Below are 18,326 nucleotides of genomic sequence, written 5' to 3' on the forward strand. Positions count from 1 at the left end.
TTTTCTGTATGAGGGGGAAAAAGGCAAAATAACAGTTCAATAATTTTTGCCAGCTCAGAAATAATTTTATTAATCCTTTGTTCTTTATACTAGCATTTGGTTATAAAGAGACTACAGATGCATACTTTTCTGAGCTGAAGAAGTGAAACAAATGCTATGAATTTTGCTGAGCAGCAAGATTGTCTAATAAGAGAGAGAATATGAAATGAACAGTTTTTACCAAAAGCTGTGTATTTGTGAAATTATTAGTGCATAGTTGTAACAGTATTAGTAACACATTTGTAGTGGAATATGAGACAGGTAATAAGGCAAAATGAGAAATAAATGCAGAATGTTTTTCACATTTTGTGGTTATCAGAAAGAAATCCTTAAAGCAGTGTATTACAACAAACAAAGATTCATAGTTTTTTATTAGGCTCATGACCACTAAGGTCTTTATAAGCCTAGCCATGCAACCCAACCCAGTATTCTCCGCTACTACCTTGGATGCTTATATGGTGGGGTATGTTAGTAAAGAGGCAGCTAAGAGTTATGTGGGGGGTATGTTAGCTGGGGATTAATTTACTTATTGTGAATCTGTGTCCATCAGAGACATGGGGGGCCAGATAGGGTTGAAGTTACAATTTTCCTTCCAGTGATCAAGGTTTTACATGAACAGGGACAGAGGTGAACTTTACTTCACTTGGATGGGCAACCTGCTCCATAGCGCAGGTGTTCTTTGAGGCACATATCGGTCTCTACAGCATGTTTTATTTAAGTCACAGGCTAAGTGAAGTTCTTGGATCCAGTATTTTTCGTGCTGCTTGTTTTACAGATTTGTAAGAAATCCATCAGAGCTGGGAACTGAGGATGCCTTGTATGCCAGGCATAGATCACTTCTCAGTAACTTGTAGGAGACTGAGTGCAGAGATATTGCCTTAAGGCAATCTGTCTAGGACAGGGTGTTCATACACTGGAGTCTTCTGGTGAGGAGCCTTTGAGGGTGCTCCAACTTTTGCAAGTGCCTGTTAAGGTGCATGCTAAAGGGGGCATTGTATTCAGTGATGGGTCTGATAAGGGATGAGTAGAGTGGTACTGTTACTTCCCGGAATGCTGTACCCTTGCTTATGAGTTGAGCAACATAGAATGATTTTCTTACTATCGTGGCTAATGATTGTACAAAGGCCAGGTTACTCGCTACATATGTCCCCAGATCCCTAACTACTGGATCAGCTCTTAGTTGTGTTTTTTCAATGGAGTAATTAGCTTGGCTGGATGATTTCCCAGGGAGCACTATAATGCATTTCCTAGTGTTAAGTTTTAATCCATGGCTTTGACACCAATTGTTTGTCTGTGTTAGAGACTCTTGTAAGATGTTAGTCATGGGGGGAAATCTGTGGTAGCTCCCAGTTTACAGTCATTTGCGAACTTGGTAAGCCAGAAGCCTTTGACATTAGCTTGACTTCTGACAAGTAGATGCCAAAGAGGAATGGGCCTAAAATGCAGCCATGGGTTACTCCACTGGTGACTGGTTTCTTGGTGAAGGTGATCTCACCAGTCCCTGACATCTTGGGCCCTATCTGTGAGCTGACCAGCAGTCCATTGAGTTATGCAGTGATTTATGTCTAGTTTTGAGAGTTTGCAACAATACCTGAGTGGTTTATTGTATAGAATGCGTTGGCCAGGTCAAGGTAGGTGGTATGCACTTTTTTCCCCTCATCCATTGCCTTGGTGACCTTCTTGAAGATATCTACCAGGTTAAGTAGGGCAAATGAAGCAGTAAAAAGGTCACACAGACAAACTAATCAGTAACAACTGTAAGGAAAAACCGAGCTAAGCTAAAGTTTTCACTGTGTGATACTTAAAACCTCCTGCACTGCAAGAGGTTTTAAGGTATCACACAGTGGAAACTTTAACTTGGCTGAGTTTTTCTTGCAGTTTTTACCAGGTTAAGTAGGCAAGACCTTCCCTTACAAAGCCAAACTGGGATTGGTTTGCTGCCTGTAGGTTGCCAATGTCTTTGTTGATCATTTCCATGATAATTCATTCCTTGGCTTTGGATATTAGAGTTGTCAACGTAATAGGTCTGTGCTTCTCGGTACTGTTGATGGTCCATCCTTATGAAGAGAAATGACTGTTGCAGCCCTCCATTCACCTGATATGTAACCTGTTTAGAGGCTGTAATTGAACTGAAGTGATCCTGATAGGTCATATTTTGGGCTGTTTAGGAGACAACTGGGGATATTTTTGAGACTCATTGAAGCAGTGCTTTTGGCTTTAGCGAATGCAAGGACTCATCTCCTTTTGATAATTGGGGAGAACATGCTAGAATAGATTTCACAGACAGGATTGGGGGCTGAAGTTAGATCTAAATTTATCAGCCAGTAGATTTTCTATCTCCCTGGTCAGTGAAGGTGGTGCCATTTACCACCAATTCTGCACACTGCTGTTATCCTAAAGGCTCCTGTCATAGCTAAAGAAGGCCTTGTGATTATCCTTAGGCTTGGAGGCTATTCTGACCTCACAATTGACCTTGTTGGACTTTATTAGACCTATTAGTTTTGTGCTTAGTTGAATCAGACAGCTTTCGTCTCCGAGTATTGCTCTATTTGATTTTGGCCAAAATGTTTTCTTTTGTTATATTTCCTCTTGAGGTAAGGATTCCACTACTGGGCTTTATTTTTGGTGTTAGATTTGGGATTACTTATGTTGTACTCAATGCAGCCATTTACACATTTGTACAGGGTTTCTGTAAATAATTCTGCATAGCAAGCTGTGTTCTTGGAGGAGCCTTGAATTTTGACACTGTCACTTAATAGGATGTAATTTGCTTTAGAATATTTCCTAACTGTTATAGGTTTAGTTGTCTTTTCTGAGATGATTCTTATCACACAGAGACAGCTTTGTGATCCAACATTACCAATGAGAATGTGACATGGGAGAGATGCAACAACACTTTCTCATGTTAGTGACTACTAGGTCCGTTATGTTTGATCCTCAGTTTGGAGTGTACACTATGTGGTCTAGGGTGTTGATCTTGATAAAGTCTAGGAAATGTGCCTGTGAGTTGGAGGCAGTGTATGCTTCCCATTTTATAGGGGTAGTTAAAGTAACCCAGGAAGAGGGTATTTGGTTGGATTGTGTGGACTTCTAGTAGGTTTACATATGGGTTGTGAGCTTTGTAGTTCATAGAGGGTGACCTGTAGCTGGCTAGGGTATGGTGTTGAATCTTGCCTATGTTAACTTGGACATGGATGAACTCCAGAGTATTATCCTGCTTAAACTACCTGGACTAGTAGATAGAGACACCTCTACCTTTAGCCTGCATCTCTGCTTTTGGTTTAAATGTGTCAAGGGCAGAATAGCCTTGTACAGCTGGACTTTCTGCAGCTTTAAACCAAGCCATGATAACAGCATAATTGTCTACATTTTCAGAGTGAGGAGAGCTTGTAGGGTGTGGAGTTTCTTGTTTAGGCTACTAGCATTCATCAGTAACACTGTAAGATTGCTTTGATTTTTTTGCTGTGTTGGTAGTTTTGTCATTTTGACGTGTCCTAAAAAAAGCTCTAAGGGAGTGGATAAAATTATAGCCAATATCCAAAAGTCCAAGGGGGGATAGGTGCAGACCATCCTTGGCAAAGCAACACAATTTAATCATGTCCTCATGTCATGCTGATAGATATTAGATATCCATGGATTGACACCAGAAAGTAAGTCAGTTATTAAAATCAATCATTTTCTGTTAATACTGTGGCATTATTCTTGGTGAAGATAGAATGGTGCTCAGTGTAATGTATGTAAATGTCTGTGACACATATACAGAGATATCCATAAGGTCTGTTTTCATATAGTCCACTGAGGTACATCTCAAGTCATTTATACTCACACGGACTATGATAGAATCGTATTGGAACCAATGTACGCATGATATTGCAGATCCCGGCTTCAGATAAGTAACTAACCAATATCTTCTCCTTGTACAATTTGGTGAGAGGGGCATCTATGCGTCATACAATAGAAGTATCCCCTAAGATGAGTACTAGGTAAAGTGTTTGCTTCCTTTATGGGCTTTGTTCTTGTGAGAGTATTGACTGTAGGCTTATATGGTTGTGTTTGGTGTTTTTGGTTTGTGTTTTATCAATTGCTGATGATAGGTATTGTTTTTTAATAACTTAGGAGGTCTGTGAAGTTTGGTAAGGTTTAATTTTTTTTTTTTTTTGTGTGTCTTAGCATAAGAAGATTTGAAGATTTATTTGTGCAGTGAGTAGTGTTGTGTTCTTGACAACCTTGTTTGTAAGAGAGATTTTTTTGCCTCCATTTTTGCTCCAAGGAAGTTATGTATGTTGGTTTCTTTAATGATCAAAAGGTTGCCTGAGTATGAGACAAGCTATATTGTCTCAGGATGCCCATATCTACCAAGCTAGCCATGGGGACATTAGGAAATTAACTATCCATGTTGTCTGGGTTCAAAGGGTATTGAATGGAAGACAGACTGCATCCTTGTTGTTGATGCTTGCAGTAGGAATGTCTAGAGGTTTCAGAGTTGTGCAGCTTTTACTGAAAAATCTGTGTTAGAGACAGGCATTTTGCAAAGACGTGGAAAGCAAAAATAAGTGTGCTCAAAATTGCATGTTAAAAAACATAGCAGTGAACTGTATGAGGAGTTCTGTTGAAAAGACTTGAAATTCTCAAGTCAAAAATGCCACAGAGACAGTGAAACAGAAGTACAGAGCAGAATACTTAAAAACTGTTTGGATTAAGGGACAGCATACAGAAATTAAAACACACCTACATTGGAAAATGCTAGATAGTTATGTATGCATTGTTAATCTGTTCTCATTAAGAAGTGGGATTGGTTAGAAACTACCAGAATTCTATTCGTGAACTAAAATGTTGAGTTTTATTTTCAAATTGTTGTATTTGAAATTAATTTGTCTAAATGTTTTGACTTTAGCTTGAAAGAAGCTAGTACAGATTAAATACATTATTTTTCTTGTGCATTCTGAATTTGTGCATTCAAAGTCAGTTAAAAGGTCACAAAGATATTTTCAGTGCTGCAAGGAGTCATAGCAAGTCTTGTTAAGGGAATATTGCATACAAATGAAACCTGCAGCTCTTCCAGTGATGCATGCTTCCAGAAATGTAGAATGCTCAAATGGAAGAATGCACAGGAACTAAAAACTATGGAAAACCTAGGTGTAACTAAAAAACAATTGGAGAGCTAGTAGAATGGCTTAATATGTATGATCACTACTGTTAAAAAAGGCAAGATTCACATTTTGTGTTATTTCTCAAGCTTCAGCATAAAATCAAACATTATCAGTTGTTTAGAGTAAGAATAATAGTCTCCAGTATGCCAATTACCAAATCTATTTTTTCCTCATGCTAGGAGGAAAATACAAGTTTTTGGTAGATAAAACTAGACAAACAATGATCCAGACTGCGTTGTCTTAATATACCTTTAGGAAACTACAGATCCTTGGACATTCATTTGGCATTTAATTAACACCAGAGGTGCTCCAAAAAGCTATTCCCAAATAATTAACCCCTTGCAAGGTAGTGCACATGCAAAATTGATGAGTTATAGTGTGTGGACAGACAAAAGAGGAGAACTGATGACAAGACTGATGCTGCTGTTAGGTGGATTAAGACAGTGTAATTTCAAGCTAAGTAAGAACAAATATAAAGTCAAGTGATAGGACTAATATGACCGAAATATGGGGTATGTTCTAACATCAGTGGAGCTGAAAGATCCAGAAAAATGTGAACAGGTATTCAGTTCCCAAGACCAGAATAGAAGCAGGAATCACATATGCTTATATGAATTATGGTGTTTTGTATAGTTTAAGCTTCAAATGTTTCTAATTCATATGCCTCTAGGAAACATTTGGAGCAAGAAATAGCATGGGAGTTGGAGCTCCGAATAAGATGAGAGTTTTGAAGCACTTAAGAAATTAGTTGCAGATGTTCCAGCATTGACCTACAACATTAAGAATCCAGTCATGTTTCACATAGATGGCATTCAAAATAGTGTAGTAGCTGTGATCTTACAAGATAATTGATTAGTTGCCTGTGGGTCAAGAGCACTTATGGATTCACAAAAAATATATACTCTGATGGAAAAGAACCCTTACAAAGAATATTGAAAAGTTCTTTGGATAAGACATCATCTAGATTATAGCAGGTATTGCTTAATCTATAGAGGTGTGAAATAAAAGTGGCATACAAACCAGGACAAGGAATTATTACACAGTGATATGCTGAGTAAATCCATTTTTTGGTGGAGAAATGCATGACTAACTACTAGCACAAGATCTTTGGGATAATGCTGTTATTACCAGTAACAAAAGAAAATGAACGGATTTCAGAGGTCTACTGGCAGTGGAGATGCAGCTAACTCAAAGATATTACGGTGGAAGGTAGGCCAGAGTAGAAATCCTCAGTAAGGAAACTGAGTGATGATTATTTTTCTTTGTTAGAAGCAGGAAATTGGGGTCAGGACTTTGAAGTTCAAATCGTACTGGATAATAAAGGCATAGCTAATGTGCAGTTAAGGGGACAACTGCCCTGGTGTAGAAGATGTCAGGTGGTGCAATTGGCAGTACTGGCATTGTGTCTGAATGCTAATACTGTACCTGTATTCAGGGTTGAAATGCTTAGAGCACAGTTTGTGGTACTTAGCTGTAGCAGGCCAATGGAAAGCTCTCCTTAATGTACAGTTGAGGGCTGTCAGAATTGGGAACTTTATCAGACTGTAGATCAACTAGGTACAGCTCTGATAGTAGTTTCCAGTTAATCAATAAAACAGATTGCAGATCTTTAAGAAGGTAAGAATCACATCTTGGAATAGTTAAGTGAAAAAAGAGAGAGCAAATGGTGTAATATTTTGGCTAGGATTGTTGCCTCAGAATAGGTGAAGCAGAATTGTTCCATCTGCATTGCATGCAGTATCCCACAGAAGACGTGATCATTACCTATCCAGCTTGGTGGTGTTCTTGGAGTTGAATGGGCACTAATTTATTTGTGTTCAAGGAAAACCATTTTTCTTATGTGTGCGGATTATTATTCCATGTTTCAAGAAATATTTCAGCTAACAGGCAAAACAACTATGTATGTGATAAGTGCATTGAAATGTGCATTTCCAAAAGAAGGGGATACTTGACAGTGTCCTTCATATCACTGTTGCAGTATTCTTTACATAAGGAATCTCCTACCAAGGCTAGTCCAAAGTCCAGCCAGTATACCAAAAGCCTTTACCTCTTATAGGCACAGTACATCACATGTATGCTGCCTGTGCAAGGTATAGGGCATAAAGGTTACATATAAATGCACACACTTAGAATTTCTTTGCTGCCAGTCCAAATACCATTATTGAACATCAGTCAGAACACCCTTCTGCTTTGCTGGTTACGAAGCCATTTTTTTCAGATAAGCATCCTGTTGGGGTTTCTTCTCTTCCCTATCTTATTTGTTTTGTGCTCATGACATCTAGAAAGGGAAAATGTCATTGTGGGAGACAGATTCACTATAACAACAGTGTTGACCAGTGTCTTTTGTTTGAGTGCATCCCATGATTATGTGCAGTGTTCTGTCTGCCAGGCATTTTTGCCTATAACCCTCTGTAGTTGCCCCTCTTTTTTTGTCCATGTACTTGGAGAACCAAAATCTTTTTTTTCCAAACAAGAAACATCTTTATTAAATTCTCACATATGACCTAGGCAATCATGCATTTATATAAATGAAAACAAACCATATTGACATAATTTTAGTATCAAACATTATACATCACTTATAATCTATCCAGTCATTGACAGTCAAATGTTACATAGCTCATTCAAATCCTGCCTTCTTTTAAACCTCGTTCTTCCTCTGTATGTATTCTTCCTACAGTTACCATTTTTCCATGACATTTGCTTCTACCCTTTTCTAAAGATCCCAGTTCCATTTTTTTATCTATGTTACTATATTCACTACCTCCAGTAAAGTTGGTTTAGACTTATAGTGATGCTTTATTGGCAGCCACCATAATTAGACTCAGCAAGTCCTTACTACAGCTAGGCAGTTCCAAATCTGTATTTCAGCTCAAAAAAAATCATTTCCTTAGTTACACCATTTTGCTCACCCAGTATCTCTGACATAGCAGTCTGCAGGGAATCTTTAAAGTCTGCCAACTCACTATACTCCCAGAAAATATGTTCCCAGTTACCTATTTTGTCCCCATCACACCTCCAACATTTCCTATCTATCTGAGGAAAAATTCTTTGGGGTTTGAGTATAAAAATACCTATGTAAAACACTTCCAAGCAAAGAACCTAAATCTTCTAGATGTTGTTGCATATTTGGAAGGCATACATATACCCCCATTGGTTCTTTTGGAGAACCAACATCTTAAGTTGTTGTTTTTGAATGCTGTGGCAGAATCCTCCTGTCCATAGGTCCAGTTGTCTGCCAAGAAAAAGGCCAAAAAAATCAGGCCCAGTCCGGCTGCTACCTCTCCTAGACAGTCTCTCTTAAGGCCAGTGAAAGCTCTGTAGACCATCCAGTGCATGCTTTGTATTCCCCTGCCATTAACCCCATTGGAGACGGGCATGGATCTGGCTTCTTGTACATACTCAGAGGATTTTCAAATATCTGTACCTACACTGAGGGGGAACCTTGGCTGATGATTTCTGAAAGGCCAAGGGGGATTCCTCAGATTTTAGTGATGGAGGAGATTCCGACAACTGTTATAGAGTCACATCAGGGGGTCTGATCCTCCAGTGGTGTTTCATGTGGACATCCTGCAGTAAAAGAAACAGAAGACAAAACACATTTCTTCTGTTGTGAAGGATCCCCGACATGAATGGCAGGATTTCACTTTGGGCTTATTCAGTGCTTTGATGGCCTTGAAGCCACCTCAGGGGGTACCTGTCCCTGTCCCCCCGGACTTCCACTCCAGAGGTCTAGGTAATTGTATTCTTCAGATGAGGATCTGAGCTCAGAGGAAGAATCCCTACCAAATCCCTTTCCTCCCTGGACTACCGTTCAGAGGAAGAGGATTCCTTAAGTCCAGATTCTCCTATGGAAGCACTCTCCTTTGGAGATACCATTGCCCATGTGATGCCCTCAGTAATCAAGGAGCCTGAATCCTTACCACTGATACTGGAGAGGGATGTCTAATTGGAATACAAATGGATACACTAAGTATTTCCAGATGCAGAACTCTCTGCATCAAGCATGATTTCCCCTTTAAGAGCACACAGGAAATGCACTCAGTTCAGGGTCTGGATTTCTCCGTCTATCTCCCTGCATGTGCAGGTCCCCAATAAGACTCCCCACTGGTACAGTTGTAGGGTTAGGTCCTCAGCCAAGTGTCCAAGCCAAGTCCTCCACCACCCTCTTTGTGAAAGCAGTGCTTTGTGTTGCTGCTCAAGTAGCTGACACACACACACCCTTTGGGATTTAATTTCAACACACATACACCCACACAGCTGGGAATGCCTGGCACAGATTACCCCCTTTACCAACTTTGCCCAGACTATAAGTTAGATTCACTGCCACCAGTCAGTTAATATAAGGTTGTTAAAAGGATATCCATTATACTGAGTGAAAGTAATGTTAATACAAATGGTAATGTTGACCAAACAGCCAGGCTTTCAGGAGTGGCCGGAGTTATCACCAAATAAATATATACAAATCCTATCAAAACTTAAATATTTTTCTAAAACAACCAGCCACAATGAGACATTTAAGTATATTTAATAATAAATAAAGAACAAGAGAATACTAAATATCTATTTACAGTAAACACCAGAGTTTTAGTCACGAGATACTGAAAATAACATGGATGGAAAGTTTCACACCATTATAGAAAAACGGTATTTAGCTAATCTCACTATCTATTCCTGATTGACTAAAAGAATTACTGTTCCTACATACTGAATAGAGCAAGGCATGATGGGTGAGTGGTTCTTGTTGTCCAATCCAAGACAGAGTACTGCTGAGACTTCAGTCTCCGCTAATATCTAAATATTAATTCTGGCTTACAGAATGACATCACACACATCTGGTTATCTGACTCTATTTCCCACACTATCCCCCATCACTATAAGCTGCCAGAGTTTAGCACCTATGTGCCACAGTACACACTAGACCTTTAGCTAAGTTTTATTAAAGCATCTGGAAGCCGTAAAACAATAAAACCATTCCACTGTTCTTACAGTCAGGTGGATTAACCTATTCTTTCCCAGTATATGCTGTTACAATGAATACATTTAAACAGTTACAATAATGCATGTACATTTATTTTCTGTCCAGCAGGAAACCCTGTTGATACATTTTAACACACGCAAACCTCACAAATACATTTTCAGCACAAGCATCTGTACAAATCAGTTTGATATACAAATGCCATAGAAATATTTACAAAATTCCAGCTAGCTGTGCTGGCATGTGTTACACATTTACTGCCCCACTTCTCCTGGCATGGCTGGCAGTACCTCCTATCATCACAGCCCACATGATGGATTATTTTATGTGGGATTGTTCCCAGGTCTCTGATATTCAAAAAAGGTATTATAAGTGCTTGCAGATGGAGTCTCCCAAACCATCTGCTGTTCCTCCTATTCTGGATGTCCTTTTAGATACCTTTCCTACAGCTTCTATAGCCCCTGACTCTCAGCCACCTGCACCAAAAAAGCCAGATAAGTTTTTACAAGGTAACTGAGGAGTGCAAATTTCTTCATAAATACCCTTCTGCTGACCCATCTGTGGTCGTAGTCTCTTTTGACCAGCCATCCAAGCTGCTGCCTTCTGATAAGGATAGCAAGGCCATGGAAAGGTTGGGCAAGAAGGTTTACACTGCTGCCACCTTGTTTTTTGGGGTCATTAACTGTTAGACTTGTATGACCAAGTATGTTTTTGCTTTCCTTTTTCAAGTTTGTAAGTGTGGTTTGTGACATTCCTGACTCTGAGGGGAAAGTTTCAGCTCTTTCTGTGCTGGGCTGCACTTCACAAGTTGCTCACCATTCAGTCAAATGCAGCTGATGCCTCTTCAGTGCAGCTACCTTTGGTTCTGTTTTGAGGTTTTATTCTTGGCTTCATCTTCAGGCTATGCCTAATGACATCAAGGCCAAACATTTGGATGCTTCTTTGGATAACAAAAGATTTTGGATCTGCTGCTGCTGACCTTTTCAAGTCCCTCCAGGACAAGGGCAAAGCCTTGCAGGAGCTGAAACATACTTATTTCTCCTTTTCATAAGTTTTAGAGGAACTGTCCTTCCAAGTCTGCCTTTGTTCATAGGCAGTCTCACTCCCCTCCTAAGGGGAAGAAGGGTTCTAGGCATGTGCCTTTTACCAAATCTACTCAGACTCCAGCCTCCCGGAAACCTTCTTTTCAGGACAAGCCTGGTTCTTTTTGATGGTTTGCTTCCCCCTTTCCTCAGCCAAGTTCAATTGTCTCTCCACCTTTCCCTGTCTTTTCCAAATTGGTTCTGAATCACATCAGACTCCTGGGTTCTATCCATTATCCTTCAGGGATATTTCATGGTTTGGAAGTCCCTTCTTCACTTTCCAGGCATTCCTCAACCTCCTTTGGAACAGCTTTCTCATTTCTCAGAGGTTCTTCACTCTGTCTGGGATCAGGGCACCATTCAAGCTGTGCCTCCTACCAAGGTAGAAAAATGTTTTTATTCCAGAATGTTTTTAGCCCCATGTAATGAGAGTACATGGAAACCATTTCTGGATCTTTCCTTGCTAAACACCATTTTCAAGATTCCTTTCTTTTGGATATTATTCCCTTAATCATAGTTTTCTCCTTGATGTATCAGGATTTCAAGGATGCATACATTCACATCCCCATCCATCTTCTTTGAAGAAAATGTTTACATTTCTCTGTCTCTTCTTCGCATTTTCAGTTCTCTGCTTTGCCCTTTCCTGTCTCTACTGCCCCAGGAGTATTTACCAAATGCCTTGTTCCTGTTGTATCTTTTTGCAGGATTTGAGATATTCAGGTTTTTGCCTATCTAGATCTGCTTATTCAAGCTCCTTCTTCCAGCAGTCTTCATCAGTATCTCTGGTTTACTATTTGCCTATTAAACAGTCTGGGGTTCAACATAAATCTCCATAAATCAGTTCTTACACATTCCCAGCATTATATTTTCCTCAGTTGCAGGCTTCAGACGGTTCCTGTGTTGGCATCCCTTCCTGCCCCTAGACTCTGTCCCAAATAACTTTTTTCCAATCCCTTCTTCCTCTGGCATCTTTCATGGCCAGGAAGCATCTCAGAGTACTGGGGTTCATGGCTTCCACCATTCCCTTGCTCCCTCTTACCAAACTCCATATGGGAACACTTCAGTGGCATCTCAATTCAGTGTGGCTCCAGCATTGCCACCCCCTGGAGTTCCTAATGCCCTTTCTACCGTATCTCATGCATGAACTTCAGTAGTGGATTCATTAACTCTCTCTCTCAATCCAGGACTTTGTACAGATGCCTCAGACATGGGGTGGGGTGCCTCTCTTGGACCTCTGAAGGTTCAGGGGCACTGGCCTCCTCATCAGAGCTCAGACCATATAATTTTAAAATAGTTGAGGGCTCTGCTTCTGGCTGTCCAAGCTTTTCATTCCCCTCTTTCATCCTGGGCCCCTCAAAGTATTCATAGACAATACCACAGTGATGTGGGATGTCAACAAGGAGGGGCACAAGGTCCTATCTTCTTTGCATACTAGAGCTTCAGTTCTGGGCTCTAGCTGTCTAGTGTCAAGTGACTCGTCAGGCAGTTTACATTCCCTCAGAGCACAGTCTAGTGGCAGACTCTTTGAGCAGGTCCAGCAGACAAGCTCAGGAATGTATGCTTCACGGAGATCTGTTCCTGAACATTGTCCATCAGCAGGGTAATCCTCAAGTAGATCTTTTTGCCTCCCCTCTTAACCGACAACTTCTTCAATTTTGTTCAGAGCCCCAAGTCCTTTGGCTTGGAAAGTGGGCACACTGTCTTTTCCTTGGAAGGGGAGGTTTCTATAAGCTTCCACCCCTTCCTCTGTTGCCACATGTTCTGCACAAGGTCAGGCAAGAAACTCCCAAAATCTTACTAGTGACTCCCTTTTGGCCTCAAAAACTCCCCCCCCCCCTCTTCTTTCTTATTTGGCTAGGGGAATCACCACAAGTTACCTCACTAGGTGGATCTTCTCACACAAGAGAAAGGATATCTTGTCTGCCTTCACCTGTCCACTCTTCAGCTGACACTGTGGTTGATAGGGTTTTGATTCTTTTTACGCACCTCTTTTCTGAGGAAGTGCTCCAGGTTCTGCAGAAATCCAGGAAACCCACTACCAGAAAATCCTATATGTCCAAATGGAAGCGATTTTCTGTCTGGTGCCTCTCACCATCAAGATCCCTTATTTGTCAAGGTCCCTCTGGTTCTGTCTTATTGTGTGATCAGCTTCATGCTGGTTTGGCATATTCTTCAGTTAAAGCTCACCTGTCAGCAATTTCTGCTTCTCTGCCCTTGATACCTTCTCTGCCTTCTAGATTTGAGGTCAAGCAATTTCTCAAAGGCATCCTTCATATCAGGCCTCACAGGAAGCGTATTCCACCTTCCAGGGACCTCAATTTTGTATTTGAAAACTTGACCCAGGCTCTTTTTCAGCCTGCTTCTTCAGTTTCTTTACAACATTGTACTCTGACTTCAGTTAAGAGAATGTCTGAATTTCAGGCTCTCATGACTATTCCTCCTTTCTTAGTTTTTCACAGACAGGGTATCTGTTTGTATTAATCCTTCTTTTAGGTCCAAGATGGTCAGTGAGTTGTCCCTTAATCAGTCTGTCTCCCTTCCTTTTTTTCTCTCCTCAGTCTGCTAGTGAGAATGTTCTTCACACCTTGGATTTGCACAGACAGTTCAGATATTATTTTGATAAAGCTAAAGTGTTTCACAAATCTGAACAGCTTTTTGGTCCCTTTCGTCCCAGCACTTTGGATTGGCTGTTTCTAACAAACCATTTCCTCCTGGATTTCTAAGGCCATTTCCTTTTGTTATTTTCATCGCAAATATCTTTCCTCATCTGTAAGAGAGTATTCTACTAGGGCAGTTGCCAGCTCTGGTACCTTTTTCAATGGTCTGAATACCAATTCCATCCATGAGGCTCTGCTAACGGGACAAAAAATAGAAGTTGCAATACTTAAGGTTTGCAAAGGGAAAAGCTCTTGAAGATCTCTTTCCAAGTGAAATTATAAGCAGCAATAACTGTTCCTAAAACAATTCAAGATGGCCATTCTAAATTCTCCAGCTATAGGTTCATAGATATGTACAAGGATAACAACCACCATGACCTTTATAAGCCTAGCTGTGCCTTCCATCCCAGTTGAGTCCCTATGTATCATGGGCATTATTAAGAAGTGGTTATTTAGGAAGTTTCTAGAGGTTATGGGAAGTATACTAATGTGGGTATTACTGTTTGCCTCTGTCTGTCAGAGACAAGAGGGCTAGACACAGAGTGAATTTCTGACTTCCCATCCATTGGTCAAGGTTATGCTTAAATAGGGTTAGGGATGAGCTCTGCTTCACATGTAATGGAAGCCTGTTCCAGATCATGGGGATCCTCTGTGAGACGTTTCTGTCTCACCGACATGTCTTATTTATGTCACATGCAAAATTTAAATTCTTAGATCTAGTAGTTCTGAGGCTTTTCATTTTGTGGATGTGCAAAAGGTCCATCAGGGCTGGATTCGTGGATGTCTTGTAAGCTAGGCGTAGATCACCTCTCAGTAACTGTAGGAGACAGAGTAGTAGAGAGACAGCTTTAAAGAAATTTGTATAGGATAAAGTTTTTATAGCCTGGATTGTTCTGATAAGGAACCTTTGTGAGCATTCCAGCTGTTGCATTTCTCTGGTCAGGCCCATGCTGAAGGGGACATTATAATCAATAATGGGACTGATAAGGGCCAAATAAAATGGCACTATGACTCATTGTAACTGGATGCCAAGTCCTTACTTATAAGTTGGGCAACATAGAATGATTTATTATAGCAATAACCCACGCCTGGGTGTGGGTAATGCTGGATTTACCCACGGTTGGCGTGGTTTGGTCCTGAGGGCAAAGCCCGAGGGACCAAACAAAGCCAACCGTGGGTAAATACAGCATTTACCCACACCCAGAAGTGGGTTATTGCTATTATACCATGACATTATTTGAGAAAAGAAACTATTACTTTTCTTAAATAATGGCATAGTATAATGCCTGTTACTGCCCTTCTGAGCATTCCAGCTGTTGCATTTCTCTGGTCAGGCCCATGCTGAAGGGGACATTATAATCAATAATGGGACTGATAAGGGCCAAATAAAATGGCACTATGACTCATTGTAACTGGATGCCAAGTCCTTACTTATAAGTTGGGCAACATAGAATGATTTATTATAGCAATAACCCACGCCTGGGTGTGGGTAATGCTGGATTTACCCACGGTTGGCGTGGTTTGGTCCTGAGGGCAAAGCCCGAGGGACCAAACAAAGCCAACCGTGGGTAAATACAGCATTTACCCACACCCAGAAGTGGGTTATTGCTATTATACCATGACATTATTTGAGAAAAGAAACTATTACTTTTCTTAAATAATGGCATAGTATAATGCCTGTTACTGCCCTTCCGCAGATGTCTGGCATCCGCGGCAGTTCTGATGTACTGTGCGCCTGCGCAGTACATCAGAGCTGTGGGCAAAAGCAACGGAGAAAGCAAGATCTCCGTTGCTTTTTTTTACTGTTTTCGCTATGTTAAATGGGTTTAACATAGCGAGACAGTTTTAAAATAAGCAACGGAGATGTCCGTTGCTTATTTAAAAACTGTCTTGCTATGTTAAACCCGTTTAACATAGCGAAACAGTAAAAAAAGCAACGGAGATCTTGCTTTCTCCGTTGCTTTTTTTTTAAAACCTGTCTCGCTATGTTATATGGGTTTAGCATAGCGAGACAGCTTTAAAATAAGCAACGGAGATCTCCGTTGCTTATTTTAAACCTGTCTCGCTATGTTAAACCCATTTAACATAGCGAGACAGTGTTTTAAAAGTAGAGTTATACTAATGGAAAAAAGTCCGGGCGACAGGACCTTTTTCCATTAGTATAACTCTATTTACAATGTGCACGCTGGCCAATCAGCGTGCACGTTTTGGGGGGGGTCATGGTATAATAATTCTTTGGTTACATGTTAGTCAAAGGCCAAATTACCATCTATATATGTTCCTAGATCCCTCACTACCGGGTCAGCTCTTAGGGGTGTGTTATGGATGAGTAATTAGCCCGGGTGGCAGTTTTCCCAAAAAGTACTATAATACATTTCTTAGCATTGAGTTTTAATCCATGAGTTTGGCACTAATCATTCGACTGTGTTCGATCCTCTTGTAAGATGTTTGTGTTTTAGGAGGAAGTCTGTGATCATTCTCAATTCACAGTAATCTGTGAACAGGCAAAGACCCTTGTTGTTAGCCTTTACCGTCAAAAACAAATGCCAGATAGGAATGGTCCTAGCATGGAGCTCTGAGGTACCCCACTGATGACCAGTCACTTAGCAGATGTAGTCTCACCAATCCTGACTTCCTGGGTCCTGTCTGTGAGCCAGCTGACAATCCAGTGAGTTATGTAGGAGTTTATGCTCAGTTTGGTGAATGTGTCAACTTTACCCAAGTAGGGTATTGCATCGAATGCTTTAGCCATGTCCACATAGGCAGTATGTACCTTTTCCCCCTCATCCATTGTCCTGGTGACCTTCACAAAGAAGTCCACCAGATTTAGTAGGCATGACCTTCCCTTGACAAAGCCAAACTGGGTTGGGTCCAATGTCTGAAGGTGACCTTAGAAGAAAGTGGATAGATATGCAGACTGTTGATTTTAAAGACTGAAAATTTGCATTAATAACATCTTTTTGAATGTGTAGCTATAGTTTGTTGTTTTGATGTAACCCCCCCATGACATGTTTAGTGTACTGCAAATTTACAGTAATAAGCATGACATAATGCATACTATGTCATGTAGCTTTAATCCAAGAGGAGGAATATCAGATATGTGAGTATATACCTTCAGCTGTTAGCTAGCTAGTTGTAGTAATCGCCATGTCAGGTGGTGCACCAGACGTTTTCAAGAAAACCAGTTAGAATATAGACCTCATTTGCTGTCTGTGTGTTTTACACCTCCCAATATGACAGTTGTCTTGTTTACATTCAACTTTTTCAGCTTTGGCAAGAGTTTAAATTCATATTTTTTTTTTCTTCAGAATACTTCGTGTTACAGATCACATGCTGAATCATGTCTTCCCTTATTAAATTAAAATTTTCTGTCTTTGCTTTACCTGTAGGATACCTAAAGGTGCAGGACCGGGATGTTACCTTTCAGGCACATTGATATTGTCCAAGACAGAACTTGGGAAAAAAGCTGTGAGTATATTGAAAGTCTTAATGACTTGAATTTTCTTCTCTCTATATTAAACTTTTTAAAATTGAATTAGTATATCATTCTACATTTCTCTGTGCTTCTGTAAAGGTTTTGTTCAGGTATTTTTAATTGATATTTAACTGTATAGAGCAGCAAACCAGGATTTTGCTGGAAAATATTTTGAATTCAGTGATTTTATGTTTGTGTACACATTTTTAACTCATTTGTACCAGCAACTTAGTCTTAGTAGTCGACATGCTGACTTGTTGCATCTAGTCCTGAATCAAGCTGCTATGCAGCTTCTATTTAAGCATTCTTCTTCTTTGAAGATAATTGGAGTGTCACATATTTTATTATTTATTGTAGGCTTTAGTTTAGATGAGAATGTAAACAAAAATACTCTTTGTGACTGTGTTCTTTAAAGAGCCTCCCATGGTTTGAGTGCTTAATTTCAAAGCAGTGTCCAGGCAATCTAGCAGCATAGCTGTATTAAGGTCAGTAGGGAACCCTGGGCAGTGCCCTATTTGTCACACCCCGGACTGAAGATGAGGACTAAAAATAAGTCTTAATACTAAGCAAAGAGCTATTGCATATCTGAATGATGACTCTTCTATATCAAATGCATTTGCTGAACTTAATGAAGAGCGATAATAGTGTCACTGACTTTCATTTAAACTTTAAAAAAGCCGAGCAAAGAGATGTTATGTATCTACATAACAGCGTTTTGATAAACTTTCTGAAATACCTTTGCTAAATTGTAGCAAGGAACTGTATTTGTTCCTTGCTACAGTTCCTAACAAGTGAACTCTGGCTGCCTTTTTTAAAGAATTTTTAATGCTTTCTTCAGAGACTGGTCAACACCTCCTCTACATTGCCGACTGCACCCCCTAGTTGATTGTGCCTAGGGCAGCTACCTCCTTTAGTCCTATTATTCCTTCTGTTACTTTCAGAGGT

General features: G+C 40.2%; 1 protein-coding gene across 2 annotated transcripts in view; it reads left to right on the forward strand.

Annotated features, from left to right (window-relative positions):
* The window catches only part of TPP2 (tripeptidyl peptidase 2), a 2,672,548-nt gene that overhangs the window by 1,991,846 nt on the left and 662,376 nt on the right, over nucleotides 1-18,326 (forward strand). For both annotated transcript variants that reach the window (XM_044071246.1, XM_044071247.1), the window contains exon 23: nucleotides 17,296-17,374. In XM_044071246.1, coding sequence (XP_043927181.1) covers nucleotides 17,296-17,374 — 79 coding nt within the window. The remainder of the gene's footprint in view (nucleotides 1-17,295; nucleotides 17,375-18,326) is intronic.

The sequence above is a fragment of the Protopterus annectens genome, chromosome 5.part0, assembly GCF_019279795.1.
Source record: "Protopterus annectens isolate FY-2018-M chromosome 5.part0, PAN1.0, whole genome shotgun sequence".
Classification (NCBI taxonomy): domain Eukaryota; kingdom Metazoa; phylum Chordata; order Ceratodontiformes; family Protopteridae; genus Protopterus; species Protopterus annectens.